General features: G+C 40.0%; 1 protein-coding gene across 1 annotated transcript; it reads right to left on the bottom strand.

The window, feature by feature from the left end:
* Nucleotides 1-3,171: 3,171 nt before the first annotated feature.
* Nucleotides 3,172-20,114, bottom strand: OMA1 (OMA1 zinc metallopeptidase). Its single transcript, XM_066325407.1, has 9 exons — nt 20,029-20,114; nt 18,746-19,262; nt 18,155-18,383; nt 17,500-17,673; nt 17,305-17,412; nt 15,993-16,121; nt 12,500-12,574; nt 10,699-10,848; nt 3,172-4,575 (listed from the first exon to the last, which is right to left on the bottom strand). Exons 2-9 carry the CDS (start codon nt 19,240-19,242, stop codon nt 4,357-4,359), a joined length of 1,581 nt encoding a protein of 526 aa, XP_066181504.1. The 5' UTR covers nt 19,243-19,262; nt 20,029-20,114; the 3' UTR covers nt 3,172-4,356.
* Between the last annotated feature and the right edge of the window lie 1,345 nt (nt 20,115-21,459).

The raw sequence follows: 21,459 nt of genomic DNA, 5'->3' as shown, positions 1-21,459 counted from the left end.
CCAACAATTGTCAGCCCCAGCAATAAAGTTATCACAGGCACAACATCCAGCCCCATCTCCTCTTCGACTCAGTGAGGAGCCCTTCTGCTTATCCTGATTGCTCTCTCTCAGCAGCCCTTGCTGTTTCCAGCAAAGACACCTGCAGCTCTAGGAAAAGGTAGAGCTGGGCCATGGAAAAGAAGGAACAGTAACCAGCTTTTACATGGCTTTATCTGACAGCTAATGCGACAATAAATATACAAAACAATCCCTGGTTTTGTTGTGGAAACACAAATTTGAGACCAAACTTTTTTCTGAGATTAAATAACCAGCATGTCAAGAGATGTAGGCATCAGCTTCAGTGATGATGAGCGGTGAGCAAACAACCAGTTTAGACATAAGAGAAAGTAGCTAAGAAATAACCACATCAAATAACTGTAACCTAGTGGAGTGTGCACAGAGGCACCCCCAAACTCTGCAGATAGACATTGAAAGGAGACAAATGTATAAATACAGAGATCACCCAAAGCCCATCACTTCAGTTTGCTGTGAGGATTCTGGTTTGGTCACACATTACAAACATTATAAGCTAAGGAGTGGCTCAGAATACCAGAGTTCCTGCTCCAGGTTTTTTACTGAGTTTCTGTGGACCTCGGCTAAAATCTCCACCTTACTGAGCTCCAATATCTCCCACAGAACTGCCAGAAGGATGACCTATGCAGGTATTATGGAAAAACTGTATTTATGAGGCGCTTCAGGTGATTTAGAAATCCAAGTTGTTAATTCAGTCCTTCCTGTGAGTGTTTAACCCACACTCTGCAATATGGACAGGGAACCTGAAGAACAGACCCTGTACTGCTGACAGGAAAGTCATCCTGTCACCTCTACCATCGCCACAGTTGTGATCATCCTGCCCCCCTTTAAATCTCCCAAGATCTGGAAAAACAAAGATCTTCACCAGAGAGAATCTGGATGGCTGTATAATAGCTTACACAGAGTATTACAGAGAAAGCTGTTTTTCAACTAAGGGTACTGAGATACAAACATCACACCACAAGAAAAAAGCTCTGGCAGCCTACATAATATGTGGAAAAAGCATCAAGCTTGCAGGATTGTTCTCTTTTAGAGACTACAAACAGAACTGGAGAACAAAGAGCATTTCAACAGCTGTTTGCTTTGCTTTCCTGGCACTTCTGTATTTTGAGTTTACAGAAAAAAAAAGAAAAAACAGACTTAACCAAACCAAAAGAGTAAACCTGATAAACCAAAAGGTAAAAGGAGCTATTTTTATTGCAGGACTGCCTTGAATGCACCCCCCTCCTCATGAAATCTCTCAACATTTCCACTCCAGTAAATGCATTAAGAGTGACATTTGTACCATATATTTACTCTTCCAGCAGGAAGCTGTGAAGTGCAGCACGAAGTACTGGAGGTGGAAATTCAGATGAATTTTTACTGGTCTATCTTAGCTTTTTTCTCTTTAGCCACTATTCTCCCTCTTATATGCTGTGTTTTCCAAGAACTGAATTCCTTCAACAACACTTCTACATCTGCTTTTCCTGTGCCATAGTGAGTTACAATTGCAATGGAAAGTTTTCACAGATAATCAGAAGCTTGCAACCACAGTATTTTCCTAAGTGAAATAGTTTGAAATTATATTTTAATGATTAATAATATGTTATGGTTTCTATATCAACACATTATGCGTATTATTATATACGCCCTCACAAATTATACATTCTTTGACTTTAAAAGAGAAATGCTTGCTATGGAAGGCAAAATTTTTGTAATTTTTCTGTTCAAGAAAGAAAAAAAAAAAAAAAGCTTTAGCAGTACAGGCAGATCCACCACAGAGTATTCAATAAGAATTTAAGAAAAAAGTTCCCTCCCAGAGGCAGATGAACATAATATGAACATACCCATTTTCTGTGTTGGACACAAGCAAAGTAGAAAGGAGAAACCCTTTCCAAAGCACTTGAGAAAAGTATTAGGGATTAATTAAAATGTAAATTAAAACGCAAAATTTTCAGCATTCCACCTTATGTGTAAAACTATACATTTGAAACAATTTCAACAGTATTTAAACGTATAGTGTTCTAGTGTAGAGGCCTAACTCTTGTGTGTGTGTTGTGTGTGCACTTTGTATTTGTGTGTGTGTATGTTTGTAAAAAGGGGTGTGTTTTATTAGATGAGCATAGCTGGAAAAAATACACAATCCCCTTGTCAGTCTAATATAAGCAATTACTTCTCCCTTGAAACCGTTTCCCTCACATCACCATGATCATGGTTACAAGACTATTTACTTACAAATTTTGAAAAATCTCCCTTGGTGAACTTGAAAATTGCATCTCCTGCCTTCAACTGCCATACTTCAGTCACTTAAAACAGACAGCAGAAATATGAAATTTGTGTAGTTTCATACTTCATCCTGAATGCTATAAAAATTCTTGTTTGTTCTCCTTAGTCCTACCAGACACAAGCATCCAGTTGCATGTCAAGCAGCAGCCCTGGATAACGAAACAAGCTCTGACACTGGAGCAAGAGAGAAGCAGCAGCGTTGGGGTTTTGGTGCTGCAGGATAAACTCTGAGGTCCACAGGGAAATCTAAATGGTGTATTTTTCTGTTTACCTTCAGGTGACAATGTCCAAATGCTGCAACACATCACTGAGCATCTGTTACAAAAAACTCCTGTCACGAAGAATAAAAATGGATGGATGAATAATGGTCAGGCTGGACCTTCTGCCTCCTGCCAGCAGGATTGAGCAGAGATTTAAAAACAGCTCGTAAGCAATATGCAGCCAATCTAGACCTATGTAATCAGACTTAGAATCATCAGCATTACACAGACATCAACTTACCTCTGAACAGAGATAAGGGACTTGCTGGTGTTTCTCAAAGGACTCGGCTTCATCGACTGAAGTCAGCGAAAGGATTACTTGTTTCACAATCTATTTTCCCAGCTAAAGTCACTGACAGCACTGAATAGGTAATTTTTTCCTTCTTAAAAGCTTGCATTCAGATTTAATTGACGAAATATGATTAAGTCTACCCTTCTCCATATAGAAAAAGAATGTTTCAAATTAGGAGACATTGTAAAATATTTTGAACGTTTTCTTCAAGACACTAGCATTTATGAAAGAGATTTTTGTTTTGATCAAACGAGCAACAAAAAGCATAACAGCAAACACATCTTAACAGATGAAGGAACAGGATTTCCCATTTTTATTTTCATTCACTGCCAGCCACCTCTTTCTACATCTTCCTTAAAGATCAACATGTCAGTATTTCCACCAACTGCTAAGTAAGGACAATTCAAACATGTGCAAACAGAGATTAACATGCTGGGTACAGTGGGTCACCCATCCTGAAAGGCAGAGCTTTACCTACGTTGTCATATTTGTCTCCAGGGTATAAAAAGTGTGGCTTCAAGGGGAGGGAATAAAGGGAGGGAAGGATGCTCAGCATTAGATGCCAGTTTCCTGAAGAGAAATCACCTTCATGATAAAGTCATCTGCAAAAGCTGTGCAGTCAAGAAACCTTGTATTTGTCTCCTATGTAACATACTCCACATCAGCAACCATTTCTATCCAAATCAAATGTTGTGGCAGCTAAAATGCCCTCTCATGAGGCACCCTGATCGTTTGGAAAAGACAAGAGGCATCTTTGGAAAGCATATGGTACTACCATGATTCTTTCGATGTCTCTTTCAGAAGGAAGAATCTCCTGAAAATTATTTCATTCCTTTTTTTTCAGCTGAACTTGGTGCAACCCTTTCAGGTTACTTTGAAGAAAAAATGTTGAATCAATCCACATTCTAAAACGCCTCAGAAAGAAGCAAAATCCCAGCAGTAAATCCACCTAATTAAGTGAGGGTGTATCTAGCCCATAGCTATTATCACTTCTCAGCTTAATATTTTTAAACACCCTGTATGTGGAGCAGGCAGTAAGCCCTTCTCATTATTTCTCAAATGAAGCTGAGTAGATCTAACCCAAATTATGGCAAGATAAACCAGACAACTTAAGTGATGAAAATTGTACTTTTCCCTCTGCTTTAGGGACGCTTCTGGCTCATCTGTCCTCTGATCAAGGTGAGCCTGATAAAGCTGAAAATTACACTGTGTGACTGGATTGTATGAGATTATCTTTCCCCTGAGGAGTGATTTATTTTAGTAACTCTTAATGAATAAGAAAGTTTCTGCTTCAACACGCTGCTCTTCTTCTGTGGGCATGGTTCCTTATTGCTTTGAGTGAGAGATCACATAAAAGAAATGGAGAATCTGAGTGGCTACATCTTCTTCATGGTTCAAAGACACTTTTGTGTTATAAGATAGACCTTCAGGGACCACCAGTTCCACAAAAAGTGAAAATTAATGCCATCAGTTTGTGGGCTTAACTGCAAAAGTCACTGGCATATCTTCCACTTTTTGAGTGTGAGGAAAGTCCAGTTTTGGCTTTGAGGGATCTTGCTTTGTAGAATTTGGGGCTTGTCGACCTTTAGTTGATTCCAGAAGATGTTGCATGTTAAGTCTGAAAATAAGACGAGGATCTGGTCCAGAAAGAGATGGGCAGTTGCACCTTTCTCTTATTTTAAGAGCCTGTGAACACATAGGAAAACAAATCAAGCTCATTCAAATAGGAAAAGCAGGAAAGGTTTCAGTCAGTGGCTTTGGCTTTCCAGTCAGGTTTGCATTTGCACATTGGTTAGTGTAATGATGAGCCTGAATTGCTACTGAACAACTTCTCAACAGAAACCAAGAATTCCTGTGACAAAATGTAGCAATATGGTAAAACAATGGGAAAAATGAAGAGTGAAATTGTTTTATCACACCGTGATCTCCAAGGATGGATACTCTGAAAGGTACAACATAATTAGACAGGAAGTTCTCCAATGTTGTCTGTGATACTTGTCCACACCAGGACCTTTTCATTTATATTCATATCTAAACTAAACTTATTGTAGTCCTTTCAGGCTACTTTGAAGAAAAATGTTGAATCAATCCACATTCTAAAATGCCTCAGAAAGAAGAAAAATCCCAGCAGGAAATCCACCTAATTAAGTGGGGGTGTATCTAGCCCACAGGCTATTACTGCACTCAGCTTCCTATTTTCATATTTATATTTACATTCAAATGTAAATGAAAATGACTGCATCGAGGAAAAAAAGGGCTCTGAATAATTTACTTCCTCTGATATATTCTATTATTGAAGTAACTATATATAGATGTCTGACTCAAAAAAGGAGGGAAAATCTCCAATAACATAATGGACTTTTAACTGCTTGGCACAGAGACCCAGATGGTTCATCAGTACAGTTAAAGTCCTGCTACACAAGTGAGCTCAACTCCAAGAAACATTTGGAATATTCCAAGTTTCCAAGTATTACGAGAAAATAGTATCACAGAAAAATAATGTCTCTAGAATGTAACAGTTTCTCTGGATAAAAAGATCAGCAGTAAGAGACCAAACTTTAAGTTACTGCTGCTCACTGAGTAAGTGCCATGGCTTGCATTTTACAAGTGAGAAACTAGAGGCACAAAGGAGGCAGAGAATCTCCCAGAGAACCAAAATTCATTAGCACAAGCACATTCTCCCCAGACCATCCTGTCTGGCTGGCAATCTGAGAAAGGTAAGGCAGTGGATGAACCTGAAATCCCAAAGGCACCGTGGAGAAATTGATACCAACCTGTTCAAAGTCAGTTGTTTCAAAGGATGCTTAAGTTGTGCTCATTGTCACAAAGCTGAATATCCTTAATTAGACCTCACAAACTGGCAGCTCCTTCTGTGCTTGGCACACAACAAACTGATGCTTTGAAAGCAGCTGTACACAGAACTACTGGTGTCCGTGGGTCCTCCTATTACTCATTTAAACTAATTAAGAAAAGTAGATCCTGTGTCTCATATAGCAAAATATTACATGTAGAACTCCAGGGAGTTCTACATCTCCACTGAGAACTGCTTTTTTGAGATCTGCAAAATGAAACACCGGGACCAAAACAAGTCTGATGGTTGCCATCAATCAATGGTCACTGTGGTGTGGTCACATTTGTTCAATATTATCTGACTTGCCCTCAGTTAACAGCATAAACCATGGGCAGATTTATATTCAGCTGTTTTTAATCCTTTCATAAAAAAAGCCAGTTCAGATGCACATTATATTCCACTTTATTTCATAACCATGGATTCTTGAAAAGCAGTGGCCAGACCTGTCCTGAGTTGTAGCCAGGTGCCTCCTGGCCAGCACTTGGGACTGCCAGCAGAAAACACATGTTAATTAATTTGTTCTAGATGGATTCATGAGGAGGAAGAAAACAACACAGTTTTTTATAATAGCAGTCCTAGCATTACATTGTAGACAGAGCAGAAATTTTTAATCTGCTTTATATCCACTAGTTTTGTCTGAAACATCAAATCAAATATTCCACTACAGCTCTGCATAAATATTTGCCCATCACTTTGAAACACTTTGATATTCTTCCACAGGAGGCACTGAAAACATCTTCCTACAGCAGACTTTAAAATAGAAGAGCAGAGCTTCTTAGCTCTTTTATTTTTTTTTTGTATAAGGAGGTTCCAAAACATATTTCTCCTCTAACTTTACTACAGTGAACTGATAGAGTTTGCTGTAAATGGCTAGAAACAAACAGAATCTAAAATGAACAAATGGTTTTGGAAAAAGACACATTCCAAAAATGTAGCAAGAGTTTCTCCAGTTGTTTCTTGCTGAAATGTAAAATTCAAATTACTGGATACACAAGACTGGATTAGGCATGCAAATATTGTTCCTGTCTAAGTTTTTAAAAATATGACTAAAGCTTTCACAGCTTGTTTTTCTACAGCATGATTGTCCATGTAGACACCACATGTAACTGTACTGCTGAACACTCTTCTGCTTCAGTGACCAATTAATTTCTAAACTGATGTTCATGACAAACCAAGAGTTTTCTCTTGTTCTCTTCTAGAACATAAGCTGCTGCAAGGCTGCATTAATGTCAAGCAGTGTTATTCAAGGCAAATGGGAATGTAAAGATTTAGGCTGTATCCTGGAAAAGGCAACATAATCCTCTTTTAAACTAATTTAACAATTTTGCATCTCTGGCTGTACAGTGCCTGACCTATTTCCATGGTTTCACTCACCTAAAGCCCCAACAGCAAAGATAAAAACCAGTGCTCCAGGTGAACATTTTTACCCTGTGGGTGTCTGAGCTCCTACTAGACATAAAGCTGTGCAAGGGGGTAGAAGGCAGCTATTGAACACCATCACCTCTCATGGCACTGAAAAACTCCAGATAAGGAAAGAAAAGCCATGTTAACTTGCCACCTCCCTGCTCAGGACAGCTGTAACTACACCTTGCAGTGAGAGCAGCCACCTGCCTGCTCATTGCTTCAGGAGCTCCCAAATAAAACATCCAACCTTTGCTTGTAAATAGCAAAAGCAAAGCTGATTTTCCTATCTGTACTATCACAGTCACCTCCTGCAATGTTTGGGAGCAGGGAAGGCAGAAGAATTAGGGAGGTCTCCCCCATCCTATCACCTTCATGTAAAGCTACCAGCAGAGGCAAATAGAGAAAGAAGTAATTTTTTGCTCCCAATATTAATCCTTCACACTGTCACAGACACCAGACTACCTGCTGCTCTCAAGCCCTTGCAGTCTTAATGAAGTAGCAGTAAAAAGATGATTAAAGGAATTGATAGACTTTACTGAATAGAGAAGAAAAGCAGCTTATATATAACGTTAATACTTCCAATCTTCCACTGATGTCAGAATAGGAAAGAAAAACTGTGACAAAATATTTAATAACTTTGTGGGGAGGACAGAAATGCAGGTCAGTGGTTTTTATTCTTATTTCCACGTTGATAGGGCTTAATTAACATATTCTAAAACTAGAATAATCTGAAGTAATGTTCACACCATAAGCAAAGGGCAAATATACCAACCTACTTTGGAAAAGGAAGGAAAATAAATGTATCTCCCATATCAAAAGGCAGCAGAGGAAAAAGTATTAACTGCACAAAAGTTAATAAAAATAATAAGCAGCCAATGAGGATTTGACAAAAACAGGTATTGCCAAAGTAAATGAATTAACTTTTTTTGACAAGTTAACTGACCTTGTGAACAAGACAAGAAGTGCAATTGATAAAACCCAACTTATTATTAGTCTCTAAATGGTCTCACCATGGCATTTCCACAAGAAAGTGGAAGCAGGAGTTACAGTGAATCAAAAAGAGAATCTGAGCCAACAACATGGTGCTAAAAAAGCAAATGTCACATCAAGATGGATTTTTGTATCACAGGCAAGGCTCAGGAGATAACCTGCAGCTTTATTCAGTTTAGCTCAAGCTTCCACTGATGTACAGGGCTGCATTTGCACAGCACACTTGGAAACAGACACTGCAGCAAGTCAGAGAACATGAAAATAAAACACTGAGATAAACTAGAAGATTCTGTAGCTTCTGTCTGGCACTACATTCCCACAGACTCTCTCTCCAGAACAATGATCATCCTCTCCCCCACTACAAAGTTACTTTATGATTTGAAAATAAAATGCATCTGTCCATCCTCCATGTAGGAATTATAAGAGATTTCAGTTTCCTGTTTAAGAGTATACTTTGTTTTCCTGGCTTACAATCAAACACCTCCCTGTCTGAGGGGAAATACTTTAAAAACACAGCAAATCTTTTTCATGTGCTTTATTTCATTTCCAGGACAGCAGCACTTTGTAACTCTTACAGAGAGCTTATAGCTCTCTTGTTCACTGATTCCTTAGTGTGGCTGTGGATTCCAACTTGCTCAGAAAATGAGATGCAAGATCTTTAACATTCATTTGATTTGCTCTCAGTCTTTTCATTACTTGAAAAGGATCTCTGTGATAGTCCCCCTTTAATTTACACTTCCTGAGACTGTTCTGTCACCTCACTGAGATGTGACATTTCATTACCTGAAGAAAAATTCTCACATCATATGATTGCATCTTATTGTGAACCTGCTTAAAAGTCTGTAGAGAAATATTAGAGAGGTCCAAAAGTTTGTGCCTATTTGTCCCAGCTATAGTAGCTGGTCTAATAGAAGATGTATTGTCCTGAAAATCATTTCAGCTCCCAAAGCAGCAGCACATGAAACCCAATAATGCTCATGATGGATCTGGCACTGAGTCTTAAGAAGTACCAGTTTCTTCACAGAGAGATACTGGAGATAAAAAGGCTTTTTTTGATAATCTGGCTTCTCTCCTGGGCTCTGAATATCTAATGGCAATTCATACCTGTAAACATCTTGTTTGGAAAAGCTCAAAGTATGTGAACAATGAAACAAAAAGGGGCTGATACTGAGCAACAATAAAAGCCTGGGATTCCCTTTCCATGCCTGGAATCCAGCCTGAAGGCAGCAGCTCCCACAGGAAGGGGAGTCAATGCTTCACACAAGAAGCCTCCTCTACACATTTCCTTTCATCTTTATTTCCAGTTTCATAGTGCCAACCTCACTTATCTTGTGAACTTGCTAAAAACAAGAAGACTTCAGCCCCAGATTCCTCATCCTACTCCAGAGAATGTTTAAGGTAAAAGGCAAACAAAAACATCTCCCCTCAATTATCTTTTGGAAGATCTTCCCAGCCTCCACTGCTCTTGGAAGGGAGAGTAGCTGTAAAAAGATGAGACTTTTTAGTAAAAAGATGAGACCACCTGCTAAACTATAAGAGATGAGACATTTCTACGCAGTTGCTCAGTTATTTAACTTATTTGCTCAGGCCTGGGGTAGAACATAAGAAGTAATTTATTTCATTACCTCTTTATAAGCCAGTCAACAACTACATGAAAATAAATGATCCTGAGCCATTTATGTTCAAATCCAGCTAAAACTGAGGCTCCACAACAAAAATCATTTTCTATTCAGCTGCTCCAATGTGTTAGAAAATCCATCAAAAACATTCTCCCAGCCTGCTTTTGCAAAGTACAGACTTCGTGTGTATGAATTTGAAATATCCAGTCTAGCCACTCTCCAGCCTCCTACCCCTAATGCTGACTTTGATTTCTGCCATCATTTAGAATATTTACTGTATTCATTCTCATCAAAGGATTCATTAAACTCTTTTTTTTCTCCTTTGAAGTCAGCAAACACCTCAACATTTTAGTGCTCCCTCTGCCAATAAATCTTCAAGTGTCTTTACAGTTTGGAACTGAGAATAATTTTTTTTTTCTGAAAAAGACTTGAAGTGACAGAAAGTTAAAAAAAGAAAGAGAAGAAATAACTAGTTGGTTATAAAAAAGGGTATTTCCAACACTCCATTTTATTATTTTATTTGCTACAAAAGCAAGAGAAGTCGAGACAATTTAGGGATCCAACTTAAAAACTGCCTTTCCAAAATGGCAAAAAAATAGGAAGAGTGGATGAGACCTGTGGCACTGTCACATCTATACCAAAAGGCCTTTCAAAAGCAAAAATATTACACTTGGATCAGAAATCAGGGGAAAAAACCCCCAAGCCTCTTGGAATATAATTACATTTTGTCTGTGCTATCTAACTTTTCCCTCATTTAATAAAATCTTTAAGGCTGAAAGCTTTGCAATGGAGAATTTCTGTAAGGATAAAGAGAAAGAGAAGCGTGGTGCTATCAGAGTAAATTGTGAATTGACACCAGAGCAGCTAATTAATTAATTAATAAATATCAGACTACTCCTGGCAACTTTCCTGAGAGGAAAAGCCCCTTCCCTGAGGGCTGCTCACCTCTGGGATGAGGCGGTCCAAGTGCTCAGCTCTGTTTTCATGGGAAGGGTGGGTGGAGAGCCACTCTGGCAGCTTGGGCTGCCCCTGGATGGTTTCTGCCAGTTCCATCTGCTGCCAAAAGACACTGCTGGCTCTGACATCCACACAGGCCTGGGAACAGAAGGGAAATGGAAACACCACTGTAAGTTTAAAGGAATAAATACACAGGCTAATTGATTTTGAATTACAAAAGACGTCTTAAGTTTTAAGTCACTAAAGCCTGCTTAGATGGTCCTTATATCTGAAAAAGCTGTTCCAGAATATCTAAAAGCAATAAAAAATTCCTGCAGGCACTGGATCTATTCCTTTTAACAACTGTGCCTTAAAAAACTTACACCTGAATTAAGAAAATTCAGGAGGAAGAAAAGGTTTACAATTTCTGGCATATACTCGTTCTTTACAAAAAAGCTCAGCTGCAAATTCAAACTTCTATTTACTAGAACAAATTAATCATCTCCACAGATTTAGGCAAATTTACAGGAAGAAGTTGAGAGTGAAAAATACGAGGTGATAATAATTGATACTTAAAGATACCTAAAAAGTAACTGGAAGTGCTTTTCTGTAATTGATTAGACAGCCTTTCATGGGTGGTCTGTGAGATCCATGACACAGTAAAACAGCAATTCTGTAGAACTCCTGACTCTCTTCAAGAAGTATATATTTAACCACAGAAAGTCACAGAACAGTAACTTTTAGGATTGCTTTTGTGCATCACCACAGACTTCTCTATTTTTACATTTAAGTAGAGAAGAAAAATAAATAAGATTTCTTACACTGACTTTTATTTGCTAAGAGGAAAAAGAGGACAACTAGTCAGAAGAAAATTACCTGTTCCCATTCCCCATCCTCGGAATAGATGTGGTGCTTTATCCTTTGAATTTATTATTTAAATTATTATTATAAAAAGGTTATCTGCACAAGCAGAGAAATGCTCTTATGTCACTTCAGTTATTTCTTTCTGGTATGACCCTACATTTTCAGTATTAGAAAGCACTGAGCACAAACACAGCAATTACATTTTTTAATGGATTATATTATTCCTTTAGACACCTTCAAATTACAAATGCAATTTTAATCCCAGAATCAAAGTTAATTTAAAAAACCCATCCTTAAATAAATATTAATAATTATTAAAAGGAAGTTTTGCTTATGAAATATTAACACTAGATGGTGCTGCTCTCACTGGTATCTCACACAAGTCTATTGCACTCAGCCAGGACTCAAAGAGTTGGTTCAGTTCCTTTAGTACAGAATTAAATTCCACAGGAGGAAAAAAAGTAACTGAAAAAATAAACTGAGAAAAAATGCTGAGCAGCTTCTGACCAAATTTTTGTCTTACTTCAGCAAAGCTGTATTGTTGTTATGGCTGTATTTAGCTTAAATATTTACCTAGAATTAAATCCTACTGATGGAAGTTCCCTATTTAGAGTTCTGTTTACAAATACACGGGGTTTTCTTCTAACAGCAACAAACTACACAGAAAGAAGACTGTGCAGGTAATGCACAACTTTACACACTTCAGTGTTATTACACAATTATTATATTATACAATTAGCCAGAATGACTTTGTCTTGCCCTAAAAACTATTTTATTTCCCACCACTTCATAAATCTGCATTATCTTCAACAACTTACAGTTTACCTCCATATGAAGAAAGAAACTCCCTCTGATTGTAACAGAAACTGAAAAACGTCCAGCACTTTTTTTTTTTTTTTTGCTGATTTTATTGTTATTGCTAATAAAACCAATCAGTTGTGGTTACCTTTGCTGCAAACTGAAGTCCCACTTTATCAGCTTCAGCCTCCAGGGTTCTGCTGTAGGGTCTATCAAATATGAACTGCAAAGAAACACATCAAAGCTCTGTTCCTTGCTTTGGGATGTGTACAGAGATAAAACCTCATAGCTGTCTTTTAACCTTCTCATAAGATGTGGGGTTTATCTATCATGCTCACATTGCACGTGATCAGTATTAATTTCCTTCATGTAATCTCTAATTCCATTATATGTAGCTCATTGATCCTGTACTCAGTTGAAATTAATTCAAATCAGATATATTTTCATGGGCACTCTCAGCAGCCAATCTCATTTTGCAGCAGCTGAAAGCTAAATACCAACTTCTCACCAGAAATTTTTCACTTCACTCCTTTATTGACATCAAGATCTTTTTCTTGCAGCAACTGCATGTAAAAAGTTCCAGTGGTTCCCTAAACTTTTATGACTCCTTTAGGCCTGGTATCATCTATTTCACATGGCAAACTGCCCACAATAAGGGATGTAGACGTAAATATTTGCATGTAGAAATCACTCCTTTGCCATGATTGTCCCTAACACAAGTTGCAAATTGCCCTTGAGGAATCAAACTAGAAGACATAAAGCTGACCAAACTCCTCTCCCATTTTTCTAGAGCATTAAAATACACTAAGAGAAGTGGTGGTTGTCTGAAATGTAATTCATGTAGATTTGGGCAGCCTTACCCTAGTTTGTCATGTTCCAGTAAATGCAAATCAGGACTTGTTTAAACAGCCTGCTCCTGCAGAGATAAGGGACCTGTCACAACATCCTGGTTTAGTCATCCATTAGGAAATGTGAACTGAAGAATGGCAAATGTGCAAGGTTAGAGAAGAGAGAAAGGTTTATGAGCTCAAAAAGGTTTTATCAGCTCTTTATCTGGCCATAGAAATTTATCCTCCTTAAAAGTTTAAAAAACTAAACAACAAACCACAAACCAGTTTGAAATTAGCACCAAAGAAGTAGTCCAGCCCCTTGAGTACATAAAGGAAACTGTAACTTTTTGCTGCTTTCCATAGTACTGACAGCTTTTCTTTCCTAAGTCAAAAATAGAAGCCAACCAAAGCTGGCTTTAAAAGCCAAACCTGCTGGTTTAGAAATAAGCAGAGATGAGGTCACTTTCTAAATTCTTAGTTTTCATAAGACCTTAAATGTTGCAATTATAACTATATTTTTTTAATCCTCTCATGATAATGTAATTCCTTGAAGTGGAATACATGGTTTTATTGCCTTGATAAGAGCTCCAGGCATGTTGGTGCACATATATTCACTAAACAGCAAAGAAACCCCAGGCTAGTCTGTCATATATTCCTGAAGCACCATTTCCTAGTTAGCCATATAAACTATTTGTTTAATTATTAAGCATTTTTTTAGACAGGGAAATGAAATTGGTAACCTACAAAAGAGTCCTGAGGTATCTAACATACAGTGGTATTCATCAGCTACTGAAAAATGAAATTGCTTAAAAAATCTTCTGTGAATGTGCTGGAATGAAAAATTAGAACTTCAAACTCTGATGTAAAATCCTTGTCAGAAACTGGACACAAAGAAGAAAACCAATTTGAGTTTTCAAATCAATTCTCAGAGCTGCCTGTGTGTGTTGAAGAAAAGGGAGTTCCAGGGATGCTGACTAGCCAAAATCACCAGTTTTCACCTGAAATACGAAACTTATGGTGTGAGGTGGACAAGGAAGGAGTATGAAGCACTGCATCTGTACACACATCTGTGCAGGTGTGTGGGGCATGAGTAAAGCTCAGAGTCATGCCTGGTGTTATTCCAAGAGTAATTCTTAGGCTTTAGCTCCCATATAAAAACTGCTGCTCTCTAACAAAGCCAATATGCCTCAGTCCACAGATACACGTTTAAGGAACAACCCCAAATAAATATCATAAGAGAAGTTAACAATTTATTAAGGAAAGAAAACCCATTAGCTTTGGGGGAAAGGCAGAACTGGAGTTGTCATACCCAAAGGCCTACAAAGAATCACTGGGAAACACTAAGAGTCAATAATAAAAAATACACAATAGTCAGCAGGTCAAAAAGTCAAGCCTCTAAGGACATAAGAGAAAAACAAATATTGAAACAGAAGCGAGTACCACAGCATGAATAACCCTTTCACAGAATGGTGCTAAAGCTTTAAAGCTTTAGTAAAGGAAGAAGAGGGAGAGAAACATCCTGAGAAAACGTGCAGAACGATTCACTTTCACCGTAGGCACAACAGGCAAATAGTGAATGAGGGAAAGGGACACTGCACTCCTGGGTGACTAAAAATAACCTAAATTTTCTCTTCAGCTTCTTTTGTCTATGGGATGAAAGTTCTGCAAGTATTTATCACCTCAGCATTACTGAAGTTTGATCAGCCTTTGAAACCAGGACAGTATGCCATAGGTGATGTTTCCTTTGCACAGGACAGGGAGCTTAAACCCAAATTCTCTTCCCAATCCAAACCCCAATCCATGATGCTAAAACACTCAGTCTCTGTGGAGAGGAGAAGAGATGCTGACAGGGAGTTGAATCTTGCTGTCTAAATTATGAGCAGTCTCAGGATTCATTCACACTTTGTTTTTGCCAAATTCAGCTCTTCAAAATGCTGGCTAGCATTCATCAATGTATTGGTTTCTTAGCTACTTGTGCAAATATCCAAGCTCTTTAGAGATAATTTATGTTCAGAATCCACACATCCACCCATTAGCATAAGAACTACCAAAACAGATTGGTTATGTTTAATTTCATGTTTTTGAGGAACTGGGGGAAATCTCAGGAAAAGCATCAAGTCAAAGGAACCAAAGAGATCTTTCACTTTAATTCAGATTCCAGTTTTATGATCTAAGCACATTTCTATTTAAAAACCACACATTTTTAAAAATAAATGGATCAGTAACTGTCCAGAGAGTAAATTAAACTGCTGAAAAAACCTGGCAGCAGGAAGCCTTTGAATTTTACTTTGCTGAAATATTTACTGGCTGAAAAGATTATTTTAGTAACTTGTACTATAGCATGGTTTATATAAAGGGTGTTTAGATTCTCATTTTTTTTAACCTTGGAAACCATTCTTACCACTAACAATATATTTGAAGAATTCCATATATTTTATTTGGTTTAGGAAGAATTTAACTACTTAAAATAAAAACATGGCATTTTACCATATGCAACTTGAAAGGGCAAGTTACCTTCCTAAAAGACAATCACCTCTCTTAACTGGCAAGCAGGTTCTTGCAGCCTGTGCAACTAAACCAAATCGTTTAGGGAAAGCTGCATTTCTTCAACATGACAAATGAAAATCAACATCAACTAAAGCAGAATCAGATTTATAAAATCATATCTTGTTCCATAACAGACTCTAATATTAATTTTTGGTTATATTTCTCCTCTTGCCTTTTTCCCTAAATTTACTATTTAGTGCAGGAAAAGAATAAAAGTATCTTTCCAAGGAAATCAGGAAAGACAATAGAAAAGGTCGGTCTTACCTCTTGCAACTTGCTCTGAATCCACTGGCCAACAACTGCCAAACTATCACGAGGACAGATGGCCCAAATCATGGTGAGAAAGATGAGTGAGAGAAAATCCAAGAAGTGAACCAGGCTGGCTTTCTCTGCCTGCAAACAGAAATTGTCCCATTTTCATTCCTTACAGTCTGACATTTCTTTAGAACATAACAGAATTTGGAAACACTTTAAAAATCACTGATTTTTTTTTCTCCCCCCCTGTGGAACAGGGCAAGCATAACATTCCCTGCTTGTACTAAAAAAGAAAAAAACAGGGGAAAAATCCATTTGGATACAAGGTGCTTTCAGGCCAGAATTGACATGAGCTGCATAAATACAGCTGGAACAAATACATTCTGCCTATCAGCCTCTCTGAGAGATTCCAAGCTTGAGGTAGGATGGAGGCAACAAGCAGAAAAAGTTCTACAATAAAAAGGCCATGAAACACCTCAGTGTGAGTGAAAAATCTACAAAAAGACCTCAAAGACTGGTCTTTACCTTAATTTGAGGAAAGATAAGACATCACTGAGACAGGATCACTAAAGGGATAAGGGGAAAGTACACATAATGTATTTATCTTTTATTTTTTGCTGCTTTCCATTAAATTCAGAATCCAAGAGATCATTTTGTTTTCCAGAGCTCTATTTGACATTACAAGCAGGATCGGGCAATGCTTCTCTCTGTGCCAGCTGGGTGACACAGATTCCATACAAACAAGATAAGTTCTTTTTTATAACCAGAAATATTTTTTAGAAGTTTAAAGGGTTGGTTGGCTGAACCAAGCCCAAGAAACCATGATGTGAGCTGTTGCTACCAGAATCACACAAGGACCAAGCTCTGGGTAGCCTAGAATTCGACACTCTAAAACTGTGTGCTACAGTCATAACAGTATCACGTATTTAAAGATACTTTTTAAAGTGTATCCACTTCTGCAGGTATGCACAATTATTGCAGTAACAGTGTTGCTGAGTTTCTGCAGTTCTTTATGTCTGTCCTGTAAGAGATGGATCCACAGACCAAGCTCTAAATGACTCTTGAAAATGAGCCAAAATCCACCTGGACAGCTGGGAATAAAGCCCTGGCAGCCTTTGCTTTAACAAGGACCACCACAGGTCTTCTGACAGTTATTAAGTGCTACACGAACAATAAGGATCTACTCATTTCAAAGGTCAATTTTGCATTAATTAGCTAGAGTCATACTGAAAACTTGGTTGGTAATGATAGGGAAAATCATAACCAGAGTAATTAGAATTAATAATTTAAGAGTATTCGACAGCTTTCTTAAAAGACTTACTGCATGTTCCAGCACAGCGTGAGCTATTTCATGTCCTAAAATAAATGACAGCTGATGAATATCAGAAACTGCATCCAGTAACCCAGTAAAAACAAACACTTGACCATTCTGTAAACAAAGAGAATAAAAATGAAGCGGGAGACATATCAAGTGCTGTTTCAATATTATTACTTTTTTGTGTGGTGTACAACTTACTGGAAGCACAAAAGCATTTACACCTGGTTCATCCACCACGTGGATAACCCACTTGAGAGCTGCCACTTGGGGGATGTCCTTGTTGCTTTCAGACAAGTGCCCAACAACTCTCTCCACAACCTGGTAGCGTGCGTCTGTCTCAGGTAACATTTGACTTTTGAATTGCTCCATCCACTGGAAAAAAAAAAAAAAAGAAAAATTCATTGGTCCTAATTTTTATGGTGGACAAATGTACACAAAACATGTAATTGGAAAATATTCTTGTAATTGTTCTGTTCTTATCTCGTGTCTCTGACAGATGGGAATATGGATATGTTTGGATATGGTTTATCAAGTTTCACTTTACAACAGGAAATCACAGAATTCACAACTACAGGGGCAAGTCCAATGGACAAGAAACAGTTAAGAATGTTTGCTACATGCACGTTATGTGCTTGTAACCATTATGTGCTCCTCCTGGAAAGGGAAATCTAAAAAAGGATAAAAGGATGGGGACAAGAGGAGGAGGTAATGGATGAAGGGACTTTGCAGGGTTCTGAGCATGAAGTTCAAAACTCATCAAGGTTTGTTTTCCCATCTCATTAACAGGGTTACCTTATCACTTAAAAAAAGCAACAGTTTTTGAGTACTTTCAATTTCTTGCCTAAAATCTTACCATATCATATTCCATCTGTGACAGTTCCCTGAAATGCTCTTTGCCAAACACCAACAGCCGAGCGCGCCCAGTGATGGGGGTCTCCTCCAAGTGGGTGAAATAAAACATGACAAATACAACTCCTAAGCTGCTGACACCCAGCAGGATCTTCCATTTGTTTCTTCTTGCACTTTCTTTGAAGAGCTCCTGTTTATTAGGAGGAAGTGCCTTCCACCATTTTCTTATGCTCCTGTAAGATACAAACGGTGTTAATTTAGGACATAGTTGAAAAGGAATTTATTATTGTATTCTCTGTTACAGTCTCATCTCATGTAGGAGCTTATACTGTAATTGGCTTCCACTCCACTGCGTTTCTTCCCTCTCACAGGAGAAGGAATGCCCCTCAGTGTCTTGGTTCATCTCCTTCTACCACGTGTAAATGAGAAGCAAAAGAGCAAAAAATACATCTAACACCTCTGATAATGGAAAAAAACTCCACCTACTGTTGAGCAAACTGTCAGTCAAACACTACAAAAACGCCTGCCGTCCTCCCCACACTCACACTTTGCACGATGGGTCTTGTGCGGAGAGGAAAGTAACAGAGTATTTTACCTGCCAAGAATGATGGCAAATAATTTCTGAGCTGGCTTCACAATAATCCAGAAAAGAGGAACCGGCGCAGCCTGCAGCGATGGTGATGTGTGAAAAGACCTGTTGATCTGAATGTTCCAAGCAGGAAAGTGACGTGGGGGTTGCTCTGCAGAACTGATCTGGAGGGGTGGGATCTTCTCCCCCAGGGGCTGAGAAGACTGGGAGCACAAGCTTCCCAAACTATGGTGTGCATTCCTGTCACTTGGACGTGGGACATCCAAAAGGCATCTCAGTCCTTTATCAGTGATGTTTCTACAGGAGTCAGGGTTTCCAGTCAAAAACCAGTTTCTATCATTTCCACTCAAATCCAACCTTTGGCATCTTTTTCTGCCACCCTGAGTTCGGCCCCATCCTGTGTAAGTCCTAGAGAAATTATTGCACTTCTGCTTGCACAAAGAAGCCAAATGAGACAAAATACAGCTCCTGCCCGACAGCTTTAGACCACAGACGATATTCATAACTTCTTTGGTTGGTTGCCCTGAAACAAAGAAAAAAAGAAAAAGAGCTGACCGTTATTAAGCTCACCCGAACAAGAAACTGCGCACCGTAATTTCATTTCCCCCGAAGGGATACTGTGTATTAGTTTGTCAACATCTACATAGCACAAAAAAAGGTCACAGTCACAACTGCATCCGGTTACAGTTGTAAGACATCAATCTGCTTCCGACTGCGAAAGAGATCAGTATCTTGCATGCTTGAGAATAAAACAAGGTGCAATTGACTTTTTTTCCTTTCACTTTTATTACTATCAGATCAGAGTGACTTGGAGGTGTTCCCTGTGGGTCATCACCGTTCCGCACTGGGCTCCTGCCCACCGGTGCTATTTCTATAGCTGAGGAAAACCAGAATCTGTGAACACATTGCTCGTACTTTCTCCAGGCCTGGAAACAAAACCGAACGAAACCCAGTCTCGGCCAGCCTCTGGCTCCCGGACATGGGAATGCCTTGGCACGGACAGGAGCCGGCCCTCCCGCCCGAAGGGGCCCCGCCGCCGTCATTTTGACTCCCTGCCTCAGACCGCGGCCTCTGCTTCTCCGCCAGCCCCGCCACCCTCTGGGATATCCGCGATTATGGTGCCGCGGGCTGATGTGAGGAGCCGGGAGCGGGGGATGAGGGAGACGGGTCACCGTGAGGCGGCCGCCCGGGTAATGGCGGGCGGGGAGGCGGCGGACGGCTCCGGCCGCCTCACAGCCGCACGGCCCGGAGCCCGGGAACGGCCTCCTCCAGCGGGCTCCCCTACTCACCACCGCGGGAGGCGGCGGCGGAGGGGCCGGAGCGCGGAGCCGGTGTGGGTCCGGAGCCGGGGCGGAGGGCGAGAGGCGGGACGGCCGCCGCGGCCCCGGGTCCCTTCCCTCAGGCGGGGCCGCCGCCGCTCCCGCCGCCGCCGCTGCCCTCAGGCGGCGCCCGCCATTTTGTGGCAGCGCGGGGAGCGGGGCCGAGCCTCGCCGGGCGCAGGGCCCTTTCTCTCCGGTGCCTTTAGCCTCCTCCGCCGTGCCTCCGTCTGCAAAATGTGGGATGTGTCAGGAGGATTTTAAATCACGGCGTTCTTGGATGTAAGGTCTTTGTGTGCTTTCAAGCCTAAATCAGTGGAACAGGCAGCAGCCAGCTTCCCTTACTCAAGGACATCCGGGAACCAGGAAGGTTTAAGGATGTAGTAAATAAATCAAGATATACTGTTGTGTATCTGTGTATACATTGCTAGCTCTGCAGAGCACTCCAGGTTTGTGTGCCCTACAGCTGAACTATGATCATTATAATAATAAACCCCAAACCTACAAGTGAAAAAGACCCTGCCCAGATGAAGACCCTTTCCCTGAGCATGTGTAGAAGTCAGCTGGGGCTTTGTAACTTGTATGTAAATTAGTAATCAATCATAATAGAAGGGCTGTGACTGGAAAGTTACTAACTGAATTCCTGCCTAAAAACAATGGTGGGAAAAGTCTGGTGGTTCTGCTTGATTTGTGGACTGCGAGAACTGGAGTGCAGCTCTGAAATAAAAAGCATCTCAAGTGTGTAATTATTGCCTTGTTGCACACCAGGTAACAATCCCATTTTGTGGGTCCCTGAGTCGGCACCTTCTCACTTTTGCAACTCCCTGAAGGTGGTTTGGAGCCTGGTGGAGGTCAGTCTTTGTACAGAGTAAAAAGTGTCAGGAGAAGACAAAATGGCCTCGAGTTGTACCAGAGAAAGTTCAGGCTGGACGTGAAGATCAAGTTCCTCACAGAAAAGGTGACTAAACATTGGAATGGGCTGCCCAAGGAGGGGTCCAAGGAACGGCTGGATGTGACACTCAGTGCTCTGGGCTGGTTCACAAGGTAGGGATCTGTCACAGGTTGGAATCGATGGTCTCAGAGGTCTTTTCCAACCTGATTGATTCTACAAATCTAGTTTTGGGGACATGAAATGGGAAGTGGTTCCTGCTGCCAGAGGGCTCCCTCCTGGGCAGGGAGCAGGCAGATCTGCCACCATGGTAGAAAGGGATGTTTTTCCCGAGGAAATGGCAAGCTGCTAACTTAATGTGTGGCTCTTGTCCTACTCCTCTGGCTGACAAGTGCATCTGGAGCGATGTGATGTGAAAAACAGGTTATTTGCTGAGGGAGGGTGAGGCTGGGATGTGTGGTAATGACAGGGCAGCCCAGGCTGCACATAAGCCCTGGTGCCTTCAATGTCAACAG

The sequence above is a fragment of the Sylvia atricapilla genome, chromosome 9 (genome assembly GCF_009819655.1).
Source record: "Sylvia atricapilla isolate bSylAtr1 chromosome 9, bSylAtr1.pri, whole genome shotgun sequence".
In the NCBI taxonomy this organism is placed as follows: Eukaryota; Metazoa; Chordata; class Aves; order Passeriformes; family Sylviidae; genus Sylvia; species Sylvia atricapilla.
The sequence above is the reverse complement of the archived record's forward strand: the minus strand, read 5'-3'. Positions and strand labels throughout refer to the sequence as shown.

Bases quoted from the DNA above. Each gene is read 5' to 3' on its own strand.
- OMA1 (XM_066325407.1), bottom strand. From the start codon at position 19,242: ATGAATATCGTCTGTGGTCTAAAGCTGTCGGGCAGGAGCTGTATTTTG. The intron at 18,384-18,745 runs GTAAAATACTCT...TGTATCTTACAG, and splicing joins TTTGCCATCATTCTTGGCAG to GAGCATAAGAAAATGGTGGA. The intron at 12,575-15,992 runs GTAAGACCGACC...GTTTCTTTGCAG, and splicing joins TTCAGAGCAAGTTGCAAGAG to TTCATATTTGATAGACCCTA.